The following is an 18838-nucleotide window of genomic DNA, read 5'->3' on the forward strand; positions in this document are numbered from 1 at the left end:
TCTGAACACTTTCTTCAAACGCAGGGTTAGCATAATTGAAATGACAATACCTATATTTCCACTCAAGTCTAAAAGCAGCAACAGAAGCTTCACAAAATTTGGTAAAACTAAAGGTAAAGAGGAAATGTAATGTGAGGTATTTTGGTTAAAAATGTAGGTAAAAGTAGGTGCATTTAACGAAGGTTTTGAGTCTACACTTAAGCAGAATATCAAAAGGGGGGACACTTGACAATGGCTCAAATTCAGATAATACTGGAAAATGAGTCCATTCTTTCGAACACCAACAACTAGAACATCAGTAACTCCTGGAAAAGAATATTTCCGAGTCTGCTCTTCTTGCCTTCAGAAAAAATGACCCAAGGCAAAATGTACCTAGCAGATCGTAAAGTAAGGAAATTCTTGAGCAATTTATTTCAAACAAGCACTGGTAAAGTCAAAATGGCGTTTGTGTCAGAGAAGCACGTGTTATTTAGCAGTACGTGTTGCCAAAACCTGCCCAAAGAAGATCTTACAACAAAATATCTTGGACCAATGTGCCATAAATAAGCTGAGAGGAAGTAGAACTCTCAAAGTAGTATTATAAAATCGAGTCAGAAGGTAACGTTTGTACTTTAACTGGTGATCTTAAAAAGAACACACTGCAAAATATTAGTTAATTCTTTGCACAAAGGGATTGTGGTTTTGTTTCTCTTAAGCCTCTGTCCTAACAAGTTTAATTTACTGCATTTTATATAACTACTGCGCTCAAAGTGAAAAAATGCATCCACGTGTGATTTATGAACAGTCTTTAACGCAGGAAAAAGCATAGACACTGCACACACTTGCATGTAAATCTGCAAATAAAATGTTATCTTTACTGCACCGGGAATACATCAAAGAAAAGATGTTGGGTCTCATCAGCTGGGTCTTATTTACAAGCCACACCTTGGTTTTTTTGTGTGCAAATTCTCTGTACGAGTAATTGCAGTCATCCGTTTGTGTGTCCAAAACCTAAACTAAACTTTAATGAGAATGACAACGTTTTAAAAACTTGTTGCTTGACTAGCACAGGGCAGCCATGCTTTGACTGCACGGTCCCTGATGTTTGAGATGGGCTCCCTAAGGGTGAATCACAGTCTTTAAACAACCACACACAGGCAACCACACACATACCCACAACCACACATACACACAACCACACATACACACAACCACACATACACACAACCACACACATACCCACAACCACACACATACCCACAACCACACACATACACACAACCACACACATACCCACAACCACACACATACACACAATCACACACACACCCACAGCCACACACACACACACACAACCACACACACAGCCACAACCAAGCATACACAACCACACACACACAACCACACCGTCACCACACCGTCAGTGCACACTTTCAACACGAACAGACACCATCAGTGGTCAGTGCACACTTTCACAGGGCACAAACATCCACCAGCCGTCAGTGCACGCTTTCACCAGGCGCAAACACCACCAGCCGTCTGTGCACGCTTTTACTGGGCACAAACACCACCAGCCATCAGTGCAAGCTTCCACCAGGCACACATCATCAGACGTCAGTGCACGCTTCCACCAGGCACACACCACCAGACGTCAGTCCACGCTTTCACAAGGCACACACACACCACCATCCGTCAGTGCACACTTTCATCAGGCACACACACACCACCAGCCGTCCGTGCACGCTTTCACCAGGCACACACACACCACCAGCCGTCAGTGCACGCTTTCGCCAGGCACACACACAACCAGCCATCAGTGCGCGCCTCTACCATGCACACACACCCCCAGCCAGCAGTGCACACTTCCACCAGGTACACACACACACCACCAGCTGTCAGTGCACGCTTTCACCAGGTACACACCACCAGCCATCAGTGCATGCTTTCTCCAGGCACACACACCACCAGCCATCAGTGCACGCTTCCACCAGGCACACACACCACCAGCTGGCAGTGCACAGTTCCACGAGGAACACACACCACAAGCCATCAGTGCATACTTTCTAAAGGCATACACACCACCAGCCATCAGTGCACACATCAATTGTTAAAACATACACAATTAACAATTGTAGCGATCGCAGTATGGCGCACTTTACTTTTAAACATATTCATCTAAAGCGAAGCATGCCACCATTGCTGCAAAAATAAATTCACATTTTTTTAGCCTACAATTTATAGACTTTTGTTGCAATTGGTGTTTTAATATTTAGCAATGCCAATAGCTCAAACTTAATTAATGCGAGACCTATTGCATTGCAAATGCTTGTTAATAATACCAGCTGCAGGATTTAATAAAACCTCCCACTCTTATCACTTTATAGTCCTCACCCAACAAAGTGCTCCCACATCTCCATCGGTTGCAGCCTGCCCCTCCCGCAGCAGGGCGGGAATAACCCGATGATGAAGCATTCCTCCAAGGGACATTTTGGGAGGTGAGGGTTATTTTAAGAAAACCTATTGTTTGCCTTGAATACTATAAAGTTAACTGGGAAGATAGCTATTCCGGAGTACGGATGGACTCTGTTTGGTTGTTTATGTTAGAAAGGAGGTCGAGTCCACAGTAAACCTCACCTCTCTCTCCCCCTTTTCTTTGATTCGTAGACTAAACATCAGCAACAGTAAGAGAAGCGGTAGGAAGCACCCTGATGTGTTGTGTGCTGGGCTTCCCCAGGCCGCAGAGAGGAGAACATCAGATGCTCATTTATTGCATTGTCCTTGCTTCTCATGAAGAGACACACTGCAATACTCTGGTGGAGGGAGCGTCCTATCATGAAAAGCCTGGAGGAGAGACCTGTGAGAACATGTCCTCGCTGAAGACTTACGAATAGTCAAAGTGCGAACAGATGATACAGTACAGACTGATCCGTCGATGTGGAGACAATGATGTGGGATGTTGTGTGCAGTGCTTAATTTGTAAATGGGTAAGTGCCAGGGCTCATCAGGAGGCCACTGCAGCCTGGACCACACATTGCCACTGCCATGCTGCCAATGACAGCAACAACACAACTACTATCACACTCCTACAAGTGTGACATTTCGGATCCACTAAAGGACATTGTTTACAACTGTATGGACACTTCCCCTATGTATGCAACTCCAGGTGTACGACATCTCCTACAAAATGTATATAGCAGGCCTTTCTTCCTTTGAATGACACTTTCCCCATGCCGCTCACTTGTATGAAAGCTCCAATTGTGAGGCACTATCCTGCAGGTGTAAGGCGCTAGACCCATGATTCTGTGTCCCTTCCGCAGTGTTTCACGGACTCTACCCAAAGGTGCATGGCAGTCTTCGCTACTCGCTTCCCAACCCAGAAGCATGAGTACCATCCCCCACCCTAGAAACTGTCGTCAAGGCCCTACTTCTACCCCTTTCCATATTATATCACACAGCCAGGCGTACAAGGATGACTCGTTCCCAGTATTTACTGTCACTTGGTTTCTGCTCTCTGGTGGCTGAGGATAGGGGCTTAGGGGCACATGCATCTGACTAAATACAGTTCACAAAGGGGCAGATTCGCAGAATCTGCGCCTTTGAGACCAGTATTTTTGATTTGGGATGCATCAACCCAAATGCAAATTTGCAATTTAAGTAATTGCAAAATTTGCGATTTTTTTAAATTGCAAATTTATTGCAATTCCCTAAGTTCAATGCATGATGCAATTTCAAATAGCGATTTCACTATTAGGGATCGCAAATTACCACCAATCTAAACTTGATGGTAATTTGCGAAAACTTTGAAAAATGCACTAAAGTGCATTGTTCAAAGTTCCATGTTACACACACACACGTGGGGCATGTGCGTGTGCAACATGTGGTAACATGGAGATTTCTGGGGTGCAACAGGGTGTCGTTTTTGGCACCCTTGAAATTACATGAGCAATTTGCGAGTACCTATTGGGTACTCGCAAATTGTGCATGCAGATCCCATTCACTCCTATTGGCCTCTAGGCCCATAGGAATGAATGTGAAGCCATTCCTTAATTGTGACTTACAATTTGTGAGTCACAATTAAAGAATGTGTAGGAATCACAATTTTTTTTGCAATTCCTACATGCTTAGGGATTTGCGATCCATAAATAGTGATTTCTTAAAAATCGCCATTTAGGAATCGCAAATCCTGACTTTGATGCATGTGCTCCTAAGTGTCTTACCTGCAGTTCAGCAGGTCTTCGCACTGTCGTGGGCAGGGCAGCTGCTTGTCTCCTGTCCCACAAGAGGGCCTCTATAGTATCCCACTGGGGGCTGGCGATGTCCGTCTCACCCTTGGGGCTTGGAGTCTGTCCTCTTGTCCCCGGAGGGGTGGGGGAGTGTGCGGAGGATTATGCTTACAAGACCTCCCCTGTTTAAACCCCCTCCAATCGCAGCATGTCTAAACCCGGTGGTCGCAGGCAGTGCTGGTCCCCCAGAGGGGCAGCTCCCCTTCCCGTCGGGCAGTCCCTGTCGGAAGGCCTGCACTACCCCACCATTATTTTGCCCGGCTGTCTGGGGTGTGACAGGGTCTTGTTTCCTAGCCGTCGCTGCCCCACAATCAGTTTCTCGCACTGTCCGCACTTGCCCCTCACTCCAAACCCCAAGGGGGCCCCCAGGCTGTCACTCAATGCCTGAAGCCGCCACCTGGGCAAGCGCCACAGCAACACGCCGGGGACGTATTCATTATTCAGGAGAGGCAGAGTCGCGATGGGCGGGGCCAGGCACCTTGGTATCTTTATGTTGGTTTCAATATAAAGTTAGGGTTGAGTAGGCGTGGCTTCTCAGCAAGTGAATGAAACGCACTGCAGACCTGTAAGTCAGGATACTGCCTGGCATTGTTATGTGATATTATGTTATGTTATGTTATGTTAGGATGTCTTGTATAGCACGCAGCTGCCCCAGCAAAGCGGTGTCCCGGCGCTAAAAGTAATAAAGGCAGCCGAGAGCGAGGTACATTGAGGGAGGTACCGCTGGCTGACTAAGAGGACTTGTCTTTTACGTTCTCTTCTATCCTGTTCGCGACCAATCAATCGAGTCTCGTTTGGATAATCCTCGAATTGTATTGGTAAAATACCACAGGCGCCCTCTTGGCACCCCTCCCCCCTAACGGACACCCATGGCTGTGTGATGATCCCACGGGGAGGGTCAGGATGGAAGCAATCAATAGAAAAGGGGAGAAAAAAAACGTTATACATTTTAAAACTAATCGACCATGTGAAATTAACTATTAAGGCATTGTGCTAAAAATGCAGCTTTGTCATGGATTTTTTTTATTTTCTTAATTATCTTGTGGCGGGAGAACCCCAAATCCACCTGTTGAGGCTCAAGTTTTCCTGGTACACAAAGTATTGCACTATTCCATGAGCGGCCGTATGACTTTGCAGCCAATTTAAGTCGAAAGGATGTTATAAATGCAATAGCCCCCCCCCCCCCTCCTCCCGCCCCCGAGGCTCATCTTTTAATTCTTCCCTCTTGCTCCTTGTTCAGTTAGAAAAGCAGAACAGATATGAAATGAAGACAGAGTCTGCAAGGTCATGAAAATTGATAATTTATGAAAGAGACCTTTCTTTAGTTTAATGAGTATAAAAATAATCCAGGCAGGATGCATGAAAAGAACACACTCTTTGAAGTGGACCCACAGTTAACACACACTTCCTTCCACAGTGCAGCAGAGTGAGCGTCTCAGCTGAGGTTGTGAGCAGATTGTGTCAGTATCACAGCAAGCCCTGCGAGCACCAGCTTTATGAAGGCAAACAATGCATCTGTGTAAAGCCCCTGATGCCACGTGTGCCCCTGCAACAACTTTTTCGCACGTCAAACTATCGCCATCACATTCAATATCGCCTGCCAAGTAGGCAGGAGGGGGGGGGGGGCGTTTAAAGGGCACCCCACGAGTGTCCTCTTCAAAAGTGCAAAAACTCTCCAGACAGACTACTGGCCGGCTTGGAGGGTTGGGTGGGTGTTGGCAGTGGCCACTGAGACTCATCAAAGGGCAGGTCAGGATCTTACTGCCGCCTGGGGCACATCACAGTAACTCTGGACAGGACAGACACAAGGTAAATCCATGTCCCACTGTTTTGTTTCTTGAAGAATAAAGAAAGGAGCAGAGACATTTCATTCCAGTCCATCCTGCAGAAAGATGCTTCCACCAGAGCAAAATCTGAGTACATGGATTCTAGAAGCTTCACGACACAAATGTAAGATGTTTACACATTATAAAACTGTTTGTGTGTTATGTTATGCTATTTTTGCTATTTAGAAACAAAATATGGAACAAATCGATATATCCCCAACAACACCATCTTTTCACCTGTGAAAAGTAGACATCACGGTTCCATTTTATTATGTCAACACGAAAATCAGTTTGTGACATACTTTGCCCTGATGCCACACTTGGGTTTGCCGCAGTTCTTTTCGCTTCCTTCCCCATCCCTGCAGCACACAATACACAAATGCATTTAGACATGTTTTTGTGCAGTGCAAACAGTGCAAGGTTAATGGTTTTGAAAGAACTAAGAAGTGAGCCACCATGCTCCTGACTCTTGTCTTATGCAGCCCTCGAATCCCATGACGCGCACTGCCCGGTCAGTAGATATGGTCATTTCACCAAAGGTCACGACACCTCTATACACAACCATACGCGCACTCACCTGAAGCGCCCGTCTTGTTTACAAAAACAGTGTTTGGCAAAGAGGATGGTACAAACATGATGTTAAAACCCTTCTGCGATGGCCCTGTTATGGAACACCTGAGCAGCACACAGGGCTTGATTTGTAAAAAAAAAAAAGTGGCAGGGCCCTTGCCAAGGGACCACCGTAGCTTGTACCACCCATTGTCACTGCCAGTGATAGTACTAACACAACTACTGCCATCACATTCCTACCAGTGTGATATTTCAGACTGTTTGAGGCACCAAAATCTATAAGAATGGCTTGGGCATCAAGTATTAATTGATTTTAATGTATATTGAATCAATAAACATCTGTTGTTCTGCTCATTTCTAAATTACACAAACAGTGCCACCATGTGGCAGCTGTCATAAGTGCCAGTGTTGACAATTTAGTGCCGGTGTTGACAATTAAGTGCTGGTGCTCGGCACCAGAAACCTCCGGCTCAAATTAAGCACTGGCAACACATACATATTGGTAGACACATGTTCAGAGTCAAAGTGTAAGGCAGGAGGATGTCTTACTCTGGTGAACTCCCCTGAGGAAGGCAAGCTTTGCATTTCACGAGAAATGCAAAGAAGCAGCAGCCCTGAGGCTGGTGACGCTCTTTATAGAATGCTTCTAGGGAAACCCTTCGCTCAGATGGATGGAGCCAGCACGGATCTTAGCAATCCTTAAGGATGGTATGGCTCATGCCCAGTGTTCTTCTGTTTAACACACATCACTTCTTAAACCTTGTTTTGAAAATATCCGCCAGATCTCTGACCAGACTTTAAGAATGAGTGCTGTTAAATATTGAACTAAAGAACAGGCCTTCTTTTATGACCTGGTAAGGAGCTGCGCCCTAATGATCAAAGTTTTTTTGGCCCAGGCATAGGAGAAAGAATTATAATCCTGTGCCTCATTTCTGAAAAAAATATTTGACGGAGTGAAATGGATTTTCTGTAGGACACTATCATGCATAATTTCTCCTTGTGTGTCAGTATCCAAGGAAATATTATTTGTGCAGCCCCATAAAACTTTTTAATTAGAGATGGAGTTATTAGCAGCCAAAAACTTTACATATCCAAGATAGTCAAGAGACAAGAAAACAGCGTGAGCAGCAACTTCCAAAGAAGCTCAGTGGGTTCAAGCTCACACTGCTGACACTAGTATGTAGTTTGCAGGCACTCTTGTAAACAGAGTGATCACACTTCAGGTTACTATAGACACTGTCTTCAGTCCTGAACCATTCACCAACAAATACTTGTTTTCAGTTGTGATACTCAAATTAACACACTGGAAGCAAAGCGAAACTACAACACCCACCAACCCCAAGGAACGAACATGAAAACCGCACACGGTTTACGGCAGAGCTGAAAACCCAGAAACGTGACTACAGACTGAAGGAAAGAAGAAGCACACCAGTAAGACCCTCAAGGACCTAAAACTATTCAAAGATGCCCTCAACAGCTACCACCACCTCTTGAAAAACACCAAGAAGACCGTCGTAGCCGAGACATCAATGACAGATCCAGCACCAGCAAGGAAATGTTCAACATAATCAAGGAGTTCACCAACCCATCAGCAACCGAAAACAACATCACACCCCCCTCAAGCCCTCTGCCACATCCTCTAAGACTTTTCCCAAAACAAAATCAACACCATCTACCAAGACTTTCCACGTTAACACCCCACCAAGGACAACATCTACCTTCTCACGGGGTCCGACACACACCCACACCAGCTCACCTCGTGGAACACCTTCACCACAAAGGAAACGGCCTTCATCATGAGATCCATCCACTTCGAAGCTCCATCAGACCCTTGCCCCCACTACACATTCAACCTTGGCAATCATCCCATCTGCAAAGAACTCACCAAGGTCCTCAACTCCTCGGTCACCATGGCCCATTTTCCCCAGAAATGGAAACATGCCGACGTGAAGCAGTTGTGGAAATAAACATCCGCGGACCCAGGAGAACTCAAGAGCTACAGACCCATCTCCCGGCTCTCCTTCCCTGCAAAGGTCATCAAGAAAGCTATCAACATCCAACTAACCAGACATCTGGAGAATCACAACCTTCTGGTCTCCTCCCAGGCCAGCTTCAGTGCAAACCACAGCACAGAGACAGCTCTAATCGCAGCCACGGACGACATCAGAATGCTGGTAGACCACAGAGAAACAGCAGCCCTCAACCTCCAAAGCAGCCTTCGACACCATGTCCCACCACACATTGGTCGACAGACTCCACCAGATAGGAATCCAAAAAGCAGCCCTCAAGTGAATTGCTTTGTCCCTCACAGGAAGGATGCAGAAGATCATCGTCCCTCCCTACTCCTCGCTCCCTAAGAACATTACCCACTGTGTACCTCAAGGCTCACGCCTCAGCCCAACCCTCTTCAAGGTATACATGCCACCCCTGGGAGGTATACATCATGAAGAGCTATGGACATCATCTCCTATGCCGATGACACCCAGCTCATCCTCTCCCTGACAAACGACCCAACGACCATCAAGGACAGGTTCCAAAGATGCATGAAGGATGTGGCCACATGGATGAACAACAACTGTCTCAAACTCAACACAGACAAGACAGAAGTTCTCATCTTTGGGAAATGCAAAGACACCCTATGGAACAATGAATGGTGGCCACCTGAGCTGGGCCCTACCCACAAACCCAACGAACAAGCCAGCATCCTCGGCATCATCCTCGACAGCCAGCTTCCATGAAGTAGCAGGTCAGTGCGGTCTCCTCTACTTGCTTCCTCACCCTCCGAATGCTCCGGAAGATCTTCAGGTTGCTCCTGCCCCACACCTGGCAAACTGTCATGCAAGCTTTCGTCACTAGCAGACTCGACTACAGCAACTCTCTCTATGTAGGAATCACCGGTCAACTCTTGAGGAGACTCCAGACCATCTAGAACACAGCAGCCAGGCTCATGCTCGACCACCCCAGACAGATGCACTTCACCCCACACCTCCGGAAACTCCATTGGCCTCCAGTCGCGAAGAGATTCAGTTCAAGATGCTCACCCATGCTTACAAAGCACTACACAATGAAGGACCACTGAACCTACAAACAAACGAGTGAATTTCCACCAACATACCAGGGAACTCCGTTCCAGATCCCTCTCCCTAGCAGCTGCCCAGCGCATTTTTCAGGTGAACAGTGGAGGCCGCTCCTTCTACCACCTGGGGGCTAAGACCTGGAACACCCTCCCCCAACACCTCAGAGCAGCTCCGTCCCTCCAACAGTTCAGGAAGGACCTTAAGACCTGGATGTTCAACCAAGAGGTCCAGGCAGTGGGATCCCGGAGCAGGACCCCACAGGGCCTCGAGACCCTCGAGGGTGAAGCAGCCACACGATACAAACCCTGATTGATTGATTGACACCCAGAATGCACTATTCTGTCAAGTGAAAGTCCCGAGCTGGAAACTGTGCCAATAGTCACCTGAATGGACCCTAGTTGTAAATAGTGTCATTGTTCCTTAGCCCTTTCTCCTTCTTGGGTCAGCAGAATAAGTTATTGGAGACAGCACAAGATACAGCGACTTCTCCTGTTACTTGCAGTAAAGTACTGACCATCTTTCAATGAACCAGAAGTATTTACTATCCATTGTTAAGTGAGCGGGGATATGCTTCTTCATCGAGACTGGCCAATGAGATGAGAGATGTGAAGCTTGGTTGACTCGTGCAGTGTTGAGAGACTGTGGGCTGAGCTCAACAAGAAAACATAATACCTTATTTCCAGCCAATGGCTTTCCATATGTTATATATAGAAAGGCCTAGGAGCTGATAGCAACAGGAACTTCAATTGGGATGATATTATGGATGGAAATCAAGTTTTGGTAGAATGCAGGTAGTTGCCAAGAGTCTTCAATAGGAGACTCAACAATATCTCTCTTGTTAACTCTGGAAGTCGTCTATTCAGATGGATGAAAAGGTCTAACAAAACAAAACTAAACACCCGGAGCTGGGTCTGTGGAGATATTAGGGAGGAAGAAAGCTACACATAATAATAATTAATAATTTGCTACATATTGGGAGACAAGCCTGGGGTTGAGAGGTATCAAGAGTGTACAACACTAGAAGACAATCAAAGAGGGGCGGTGGGTAAGTTTTCACAGTATCTTATGGTCATCCATTGTGGTAAAATATGCAAAAATATTTCTTTTGCTATATTCTGTAGACAGTGCATCAAGTGAGGAAAAAACTTTTTAAAAATGAGAACTAAATGTAAACAAAAATGGACACTCTGTTTACTCTAGGGACCCTGTGGTCTCTAAAACACAGTGATGCCCTAAAACACAGAAAGACATGCAGCCTATTAAGAGAGCTGTTTCACGCAGACAAACATATAAATATGACATCTACTGAAAGGAAACCACAGAGGAAATTCGATGTGTGCCTGGTGCGCTCATGGGACTGTTCACACAGGTGTGGGTGAGTACTTGCAGTCCATGTGCTTGATTGTGTGGGGGTGTAGCAGCTCTTTATGTGATGCTTGTGAGTCACCCTCCAATAATCCTTCATCTGATTGGGTCCTCCAGGCATGAAGCTTTACACGCCTGTCGTAGTGCAAAGTCACAACCCTAGCTCAGCTGCTGACCCAGATGTAATACGGTCATAAAAACATTGGCAGAACAGTACATCAGCCTCATACGTAATGCCCATTTCCTGGCGCGTGATGACATCTGGAGATTGAGGTATTTGGATCTTCTTCCAGATCTCACTCCTCTGCATTTTCAATGCTTTGTGAAATGTCACTTTCTCCCTGCTGTCTGACCACCTTGAGGCCTCTTTGTGCCTTTACAATGGTGGACGTTTGATAAATAATAAAGGTCACTTTAATATCAAGTGTAGCTTCTAGATGTCAACTTGTCACACTGACTGTGACCACAAAGTCAATTCTGGACTCAGACGTTTACCCCTATCACTTGGACAAGGTCTTTTCCAGGCAGGAAACCATCAGGTTTCCATCCAGAGGATGTGATAAGACACTTATTTGATGAGATAGAGCCAGGGCAAGAATCCTCACCTTGAACAAGGATTATTAAGCAGTCCTGGCCAACATATGCTCAGCAGCCATCTCCACATCTTACCATGCGGACGTGCTCCACATTGAAACCATAACAGTCCCAGAAATCACCCTGAGCTTCTTCAGCAAATGCAGCAATATCTCTGGAATCTGGAGTTCAGGATCAGTCAAGGCGTTCTTAAATACCTACCCATCACTCAAGTGACACTTGTAAACACACCAGCTATGCCTGAGAACATTACTGTCTCTCTTGAGACCCGGCATGAACAGGAACACACCCACTTCATGCTTTATGTTGCGGTCCACGCGAGCGAGCTCTCTATCACCAGAACACTCCTTATTGGTTTAAACCCATCCATAGAGTGTCTGGGACAGATTGCCTTGTCATGTGAAACTGCATTGGCTGTTCGCATGGTGCCACTATACTGTCTCCTCCTTGTACTGCTCCGGTGCAGAATGAATGCTCGGAGGATGCTGTATGGCGCACACAATGCTGGGATCTAGAACTCATCCTTGCCAGGTGCACACCGCATGGTGTGACTATCCCAAGGAGAAGATGATGCAATTACTTGGAAGTTTCCAGAGCCTCTCTGAGTGGGAAATGTCATCACAAGAAACCTCCAACTTTAAAGTAGATGGTGCAATTCCAGACTGTCCCTACTATAGTCGGACGAAGATGTCTCCGATGATGCATCTGCCCACTGACACTTTGAAGGCTCTTCGCTCTCCTCTGTTCGACAACGATTGATGGCATGCCGAAGCCGGCTACTCATTTTCTGAGACTCCCCCTTCAACAAGCTCTTCTTGGGTAACGTGTGACCCCTGTTAGACAATGTTACTAGGAAATCAGTCACCTGCGAAGGTAATGAAAACACAGGAACCCGCTGGAAAATGTCAGGGATGTCTTTCCGGTTCAAGAGATCCTCAAAGCATGCCACCACATAGCGGCCAGAGGACCGCCCTTCAAGGAAATCTGGCAGGACGCAGTTCAATGCAGTGGAAAATGCGCTGTGCGGATCCTCCCAGGACACAGGTCCAGGCGCCCTTGGCTTGGATTGAAACCATTCATCGCATATGGTCAGGGCCCGTTTGGAAAATATCAGGACAATGACCCCACCCTCTTCTATGACCTGCAGCCGCTGACGGTGGAACCACTGCATGGGGCCAAGGTTATCCAGGTCCCCACGGTGCCAGAGGTCAACGACAACCGACAGATGGAGGTCCTTGAGAGAAGAAGCAAGGGTCTCGATGAGTATCTTGAAGGAGTCGTGGTCCGGCGAATACAGGAGCAAGATCTTACGATTCTGGAATAGTCCTGTAGATGAAAAAAAAGAAGAATGTGAACAGGTTGGGGAAACACCTTTAACCTCATTGAATACAGCTGTTCACTCACACATCTTTCACAGTTTTTCACACCTGTGTGGGAAGTCGAGTAGGGTTTGAGTTTGGTGTAGCGTGGGGTGGAGCAGAGTGGTATGTGACATGACATTATTTAATATTCACACTGGTACAGTCTATAGAGACACCCTTTTGGGTGCTACACATCAGAAGGTTAGGGAGCAGCAACATCTGTAGAAAATGATTAGTTTCCAGAATTGCAATGCTGTACATATTGTGCAATTTGTGGAAAATAAATGGTTTCTGCTTTGTAAATGAGGTGTGTCATTTAATGACATCATAGCTGAGAGGTTCTTCAGATCGCCTATGATATGTCGGGGGCTTTGGTCCCGGGCAACCCAAGGAAGAGATGTCTTCACCATGGCAAACTCACCCTCTCATTGTATTTACCAACCCTCTGATGTGACTTCGAGAGGCCTTATGCTAAGAGGTATGCTAGAGTCTTCAGTTGAGAACATACGTACATCCACCAACGACTAGAGATGAGTAAAGTTAACAAGGAGAACAGTTGTCGTTGAAGAAATCATGTCTTCTTAATCACAGGCGCCTTAATCAGTCTCTCATGACTATTATGTAGCGCAAAACCCAAGAAACTACAACCGGTCATTGCAAGCACACCAGGTCCATGAAACAACCGGATATTCCGTGTCTTGTGGGACAACAGGATATGGTTGGAACCTGTCGTACTGTCCAGGAGCGTGGCCACACATGCCAGACCTTCCCACAGGGATTCTTTGTTACAGTTTTCAGTGGCAGGATAAGCTTTTGATGGCTGATCTCAAGTAGTGCAGTGATGTACAATGATGCAGCCACAATCTGTGTCTGCTTCCCACCCTTGCTTGCACACGCTAGGTGAACGACTCTAGCAGGACACTGACCCACCGTGCCTGGCAGCCACACTTTACCCATGACTGGGTCGGCAGCGCTGCAGGGGACTACAGCATCCAGTGTTTCGGAGAGGGAATGCCAGCTCAGTTGAACAGCATCCCTCGAACCCTATAGACAACTTAATAACAATTCTTACACTTTGAACTCCTCCGGACATGTTAAGTATTCGCAGACGTCACCCGCCTGCCTAAAACACTGTTGTGTTCCTTTAATTATTTACATGACTTTCTGAGTGTTTCTCCCTCTCTTGAAAACAATGCTTGGCCCTGGTGTTCGAGGGAAAGCTGGGTTACAAGTGCCCCATATGCCATAGTGGAGCAGTATAAGAGTCAGGGGGGGGCAATGAGTCCCCGCTTACCCCTCTCTGCAGCTCTGCTCAGAGCCCCTGGGCTTCCCTTCTCTAAAATAGCATGGGCATCAAACCTTGAGCACTGGAGCAAGAGGCCAATGACTGCCTCAGCCCCACTAACAGAAACCAACCCTGGAATGCCTTGAGAGGGACATATTCCCATAGCCACATGTCCCATTTCTAGAACACAGAAAAGGCGGATATAGACAATACATGAACACACAACGACGCACACATGTGACATGGACACGCATGACACACCTCCCTGCTTACCTTTGGAGCTACAGTCTATCTTCAGAGAATGCACACAACCTGTTTTATGAAGAGAGAAAGAAATAGGTTTGTAACAGCTTTAACAAAAACGAAAAAGTAATACTGGGATGGGGGAAACAAAAGGGGAGAGATGGACTTTAAGGAGCACACATTTCGGTCTTCACCAGCTGCACAATTCCCGCCCAGCTGTGTTGTAGCAGCTCCCCATTTGAAAATAAGCCACCCACTTATTCCGGAAAGAGGAGGAATGTAGTTTCAAAGCATTTCACGTTATGGTCAATTTAACTTTATTATAAGCCATGCATTGAAGGTTATAGAACACATCCTTATAAGGCATTCAAACATGTATCTGCCCCATTCGGCTACAGAGAAAGGACCCTTGTCCCGCCCCTGGCAGGAGGGGCTGCGTTGAGGGCGCGTCATGGAAGCGGGAAGGGGGAAAGTCTGTTTTCTGTTTTGTTTGTAGGAACGGATCATTAAAAAGCTAGAGCAGGAATTTATTTTGCAGTAAGAATGGTGACACAGACGTACAATTACATGGTGTTATAGGGGGGCCAGCCCCCCTCTCCCTGTGTTTGTTGGAAGAAGTTCCCAATGGGGAAGGCACCAGGCCCGTGATTCTACAGGAGGTAGGAAGGAGGTTAGGGCTGCAGAGAGACATGATCCAACAAGAAGGTAAGAGGTTCAGCGAAGAGATGACTTGTTTCCGAAGGTAGCGCGCCAGTCACAAATACACACTGGCTGTCATTGGCCTAGAATGCCAAAGGATGAAACCAGGAGTTTCCCTTCTTAGCAGGACCCTGGGAGCAGAGGAACCACTGGACTCTGCTCACAGTGACCCAAAGCGGTTCACCCCTTCCACACACACATTACTGGCGTAATAACGAGCTGACCCGCACAATAGGTTATAAGAAATTCTGGCCAGTTGGATAAGTTAGGAATGAAACTAGAATATTGATTTCCGATCGTGGCACACATTAGGAACTCCCTGGAACTGATAAGGGAGAACCACCAGCAACTGATTCCTCAAATTGAAAATGCATTTTTGTATTTAATGTAAAATAAATAACGTAATACTCCCACGTTGGGGTACAGATAGGAGCTACAGGTCTAGCTGCTACAGCCCATCTGTCTGGTCTCGGCTGAATCGGAACTCAGTTCCGGACAGTAAAATCAAGAATTTGAGTCAGAAGGGAGCCCTGTTGGCCAAACGATAAGTTTAGGGGTGGGCGTAACTCACGTAATTCCATATAGTGTAATCATGCTGAAATACCTAAGAATTCTGCAAAATTACGTGGGAGTAATTCAGCGTTTAGCACCATTTCTTAGCACATGAATGCCCCCTCGCATTCAAAAAGGATGTAAGGCTTTTTTTTCTCTAAGAAATAGCGCTAAATCAACAGAACATGAATAGAGGGCATCTAAATGGGCCCTTGGAGTAGGATTTTCCTGCAATTTACTACAGGCATTTAGTGTTATTTTCTTAGCGCAAAATACACCCCTGTATCCAAAATGGGTGTGAGGATGCAGTTTGAGCTAACAAACAGCGCTAAATGAAGCAAAACATACGGTGTGACCTCTGCATACGGTGTGACCTCTGCATACGGTGTGACCTCTGCATACGGTGTGACCCCTGCATACGGTGTGACCTCTGCATACGGTGTGACCTCTGCATACGGTGAGACCTCTGCTTGCAGCTGTTAAATGTGCTCTTGCAGTAGGATTTTTCCCTCCCCAATATTACTCTTACTATGCAAACAGGTGTAATCACGTAATTATCAGTAATTCTGCATCAAAGAGTCACATGAAATCACCGAAAATATTATATTTACTCCTGCGTAATCTAAATTCTGCCCATGTCTAGATATGATGGAACAAACAAGCCTCAGGCATTCCACCAGGACATTTGTTTGGCTTCCTTTGCAAATTTCTTTGAAGCAAACATAAACATAATTTTAAATTACATTTTAAACACTCATGGTTCAGCGGTTGCTAATTGTTTTTAGTTTTGATTGATAAAAAAAACTGAGGCGCAGCTTCAATTTGATTCCACCACAAAACTGATCATTAAGGAAGATGAGGCGAGAGCTCCTCGAGTCCACACGCAAACTCAACGGCTAGGTGGCTTGGCCAGTGCCAAGATCTGGTGAATGCCAAATGTTTTTCAATATGAAGGAGAATCAAAGGTGGGCAGTTAGGGTCTAGTGTAGTGGCAGTCTGCCATAAATCTGCCCGATTGCCGCCTTGACACACCCAAAGTTCTCCTGATGGCCTGTGTGCCACAGAGCTGCCAGTTCACAGCGGCAAATGCCACTGATTTTTCTTTTCAGTTATAAACAGGAAAATAAAAAACGTAACCGACATGCAGGGACAAAACTACCTATGCATTAGGGATATTCGCTTTTTCTGGCTTGGCAGCAAACCACTACATTGGCTGTTTCATGCTGAGAAAGACAAACAATGTCGAGAGGGCAGCATCGGCGTGGAGGCTAGACCAGGGTCGGCTTCTCCACATGGGCGGAGGATCGTAGCCCCACTGCTTTCTCGCAGTACGAGTAGCAGAAACATAAAATGGTAGTATGAATACCATTTTATGTTTTTGCTTCTCGCACTGCGGGAAAGCAAAGGGCTGGGTTTGGTTGGGGGTGGGCGTTCCTGCTCCAGGCAGAGGGGGAGTGGCTTGCCCACTGTTGTGGGTGCTGACTGTTTGGTCGGCCCCAGGGCTGACCAAACCAGTCATGCACACTGCATTTTCTCTATGAGGCTGCATGCAGACTACATAGAGAAAATGGCCTCCCCATAGATGCCTGTGGGGTTGGCGTCCTAGCCAATCACAACGTTGCCATTGCAGCATTGTGATTGGCTTAGGGGAGAAGAGGGAAATGAACCCCCCTGCACAACCCCCTCCTGCCCCCCCACCCGCGAGTCATGCCGGCCGTGACTGGGCTAGACTGCCATTCAGCTGGGTCGAGAGGGCAGCATCAGCGTGGAGGCTGAGTGGCATTCAGCTAGGTCGAGGGGGCAGCATCAGCGTGGAGACTTGACTGGCATTCAGCTAGGTCGAGGGGGCAGCATCAGCGTGGCGGCTAGACTGGCGTTCAGCTGGGTTAAGAGGGCAGTATCAACGTGGAGGCTAGACTGGCATTCAGCTGGGTCGAGGGGGCAGCATCAGTGTGGAGGCTAGACTGGCATTCAGCTGGGTCGAGGGGGCAGCATCAGCTTCGAGACTTGACTGGCATTCAGCTGGGTCGAGGGGGCAGCATCAGCGTGGAGACTTGACTGGCATTCAGCTGGGTTAAGAGGGCAGTATCAACATGGAGACTTGACTGGCATTCAGCTGGGTCGAGAGGGCAACATCAGCTTCGAGACTTGACTGGCATTCAGCTAGGTCGAGGGGGCAGCATCAGCGTGGAGTATAGACTGGCATTCAGCTGGGTTAAGAGGGCAGTATCAACGTGGAGGCTAGACTGGCATTCAGCTGGGTCGAGAGGGCAGCATCAGCGTGAAGGCTAGACTATCATTCAGCTGGGTCGAGGGGGCAGCATCAGCTTCGAGACTTGACTGGCATTCAGCTGGGTCGAGAGGGCAGCATCAGCGTGGAGGCTAGACTGGCATTCAGCTGGGTCGAGAGGGCAGCATCAGCGTGGAGGCTAGAGTGGCATTCAGCTGGGTCGAGGGGGCAGCATCAGTGTGGAGGCTAGACTGGCATTCAGCTGGGTCGAGAGGGCAGCATCAGCGTGGAGGCTAGAGTGGCATTCAGCTGGGTCGAGGGGGCAGCATCAGTGTGGAGGCTAGACTGGCATTCAGCTGGGTCGAGGGGGCAGCATCAGCTTCGAGACTTGACTGGCATTCAGCTGGGTCGAGGGGGCAGCATCAGTGTGGAGGCTAGACTGGCATTCAGCTGGGTCGAGGGGGCAGCATCAACATGGAGACTTCACTGGCATCCAGCTAGGTCGAGGGGGCAGCATCAGCGTGGAGACTAGACTGGCCTTCAGGAGCGCTAAGAGTGCATCTCCAGCTCGGGCGGATTGCCTGTTTCAACAGCATCCTTGCCTGGCTACCTACAGAAGGGGCAGACTCCCACTGGATAATTGAAGGTGAGGCCCACCACTGATTTGTCGGTGGCTGGCCACCTCCCAGACTCAAAATAAGGTCCATAGTTGTTTCTCTTACGTATTTTAAACTCCGTGGGAAGGGTTGGGCCCTGTGGATGTGTGGACAGAAG

General features: G+C 47.3%; 1 protein-coding gene across 2 annotated transcripts in view; it reads right to left on the bottom strand.

The window, feature by feature from the left end:
* Positions 1–5542: 5542 nt before the first annotated feature.
* Positions 5543–18838, bottom strand: part of IL17RC (interleukin 17 receptor C) — a 208340-nt gene continuing 195044 nt past the window's right edge. For both annotated transcript variants that reach the window (XM_086939372.1, XM_086939371.1), the window contains 2 exons: positions 14614–14652; positions 5543–13020 (listed from right to left, as the gene is read on the bottom strand). In XM_086939372.1, coding sequence (XP_086795498.1) covers positions 12332–13020; positions 14614–14652 — 728 coding nt within the window. In that variant the 3' untranslated portion in view covers positions 5543–12331. The remainder of the gene's footprint in view (positions 13021–14613; positions 14653–18838) is intronic.

This window comes from Lissotriton vulgaris, chromosome 9, assembly GCF_964263255.1.
Source record: "Lissotriton vulgaris chromosome 9, aLisVul1.2, whole genome shotgun sequence".
NCBI classification, from domain to species: domain Eukaryota; kingdom Metazoa; phylum Chordata; class Amphibia; order Caudata; family Salamandridae; genus Lissotriton; species Lissotriton vulgaris.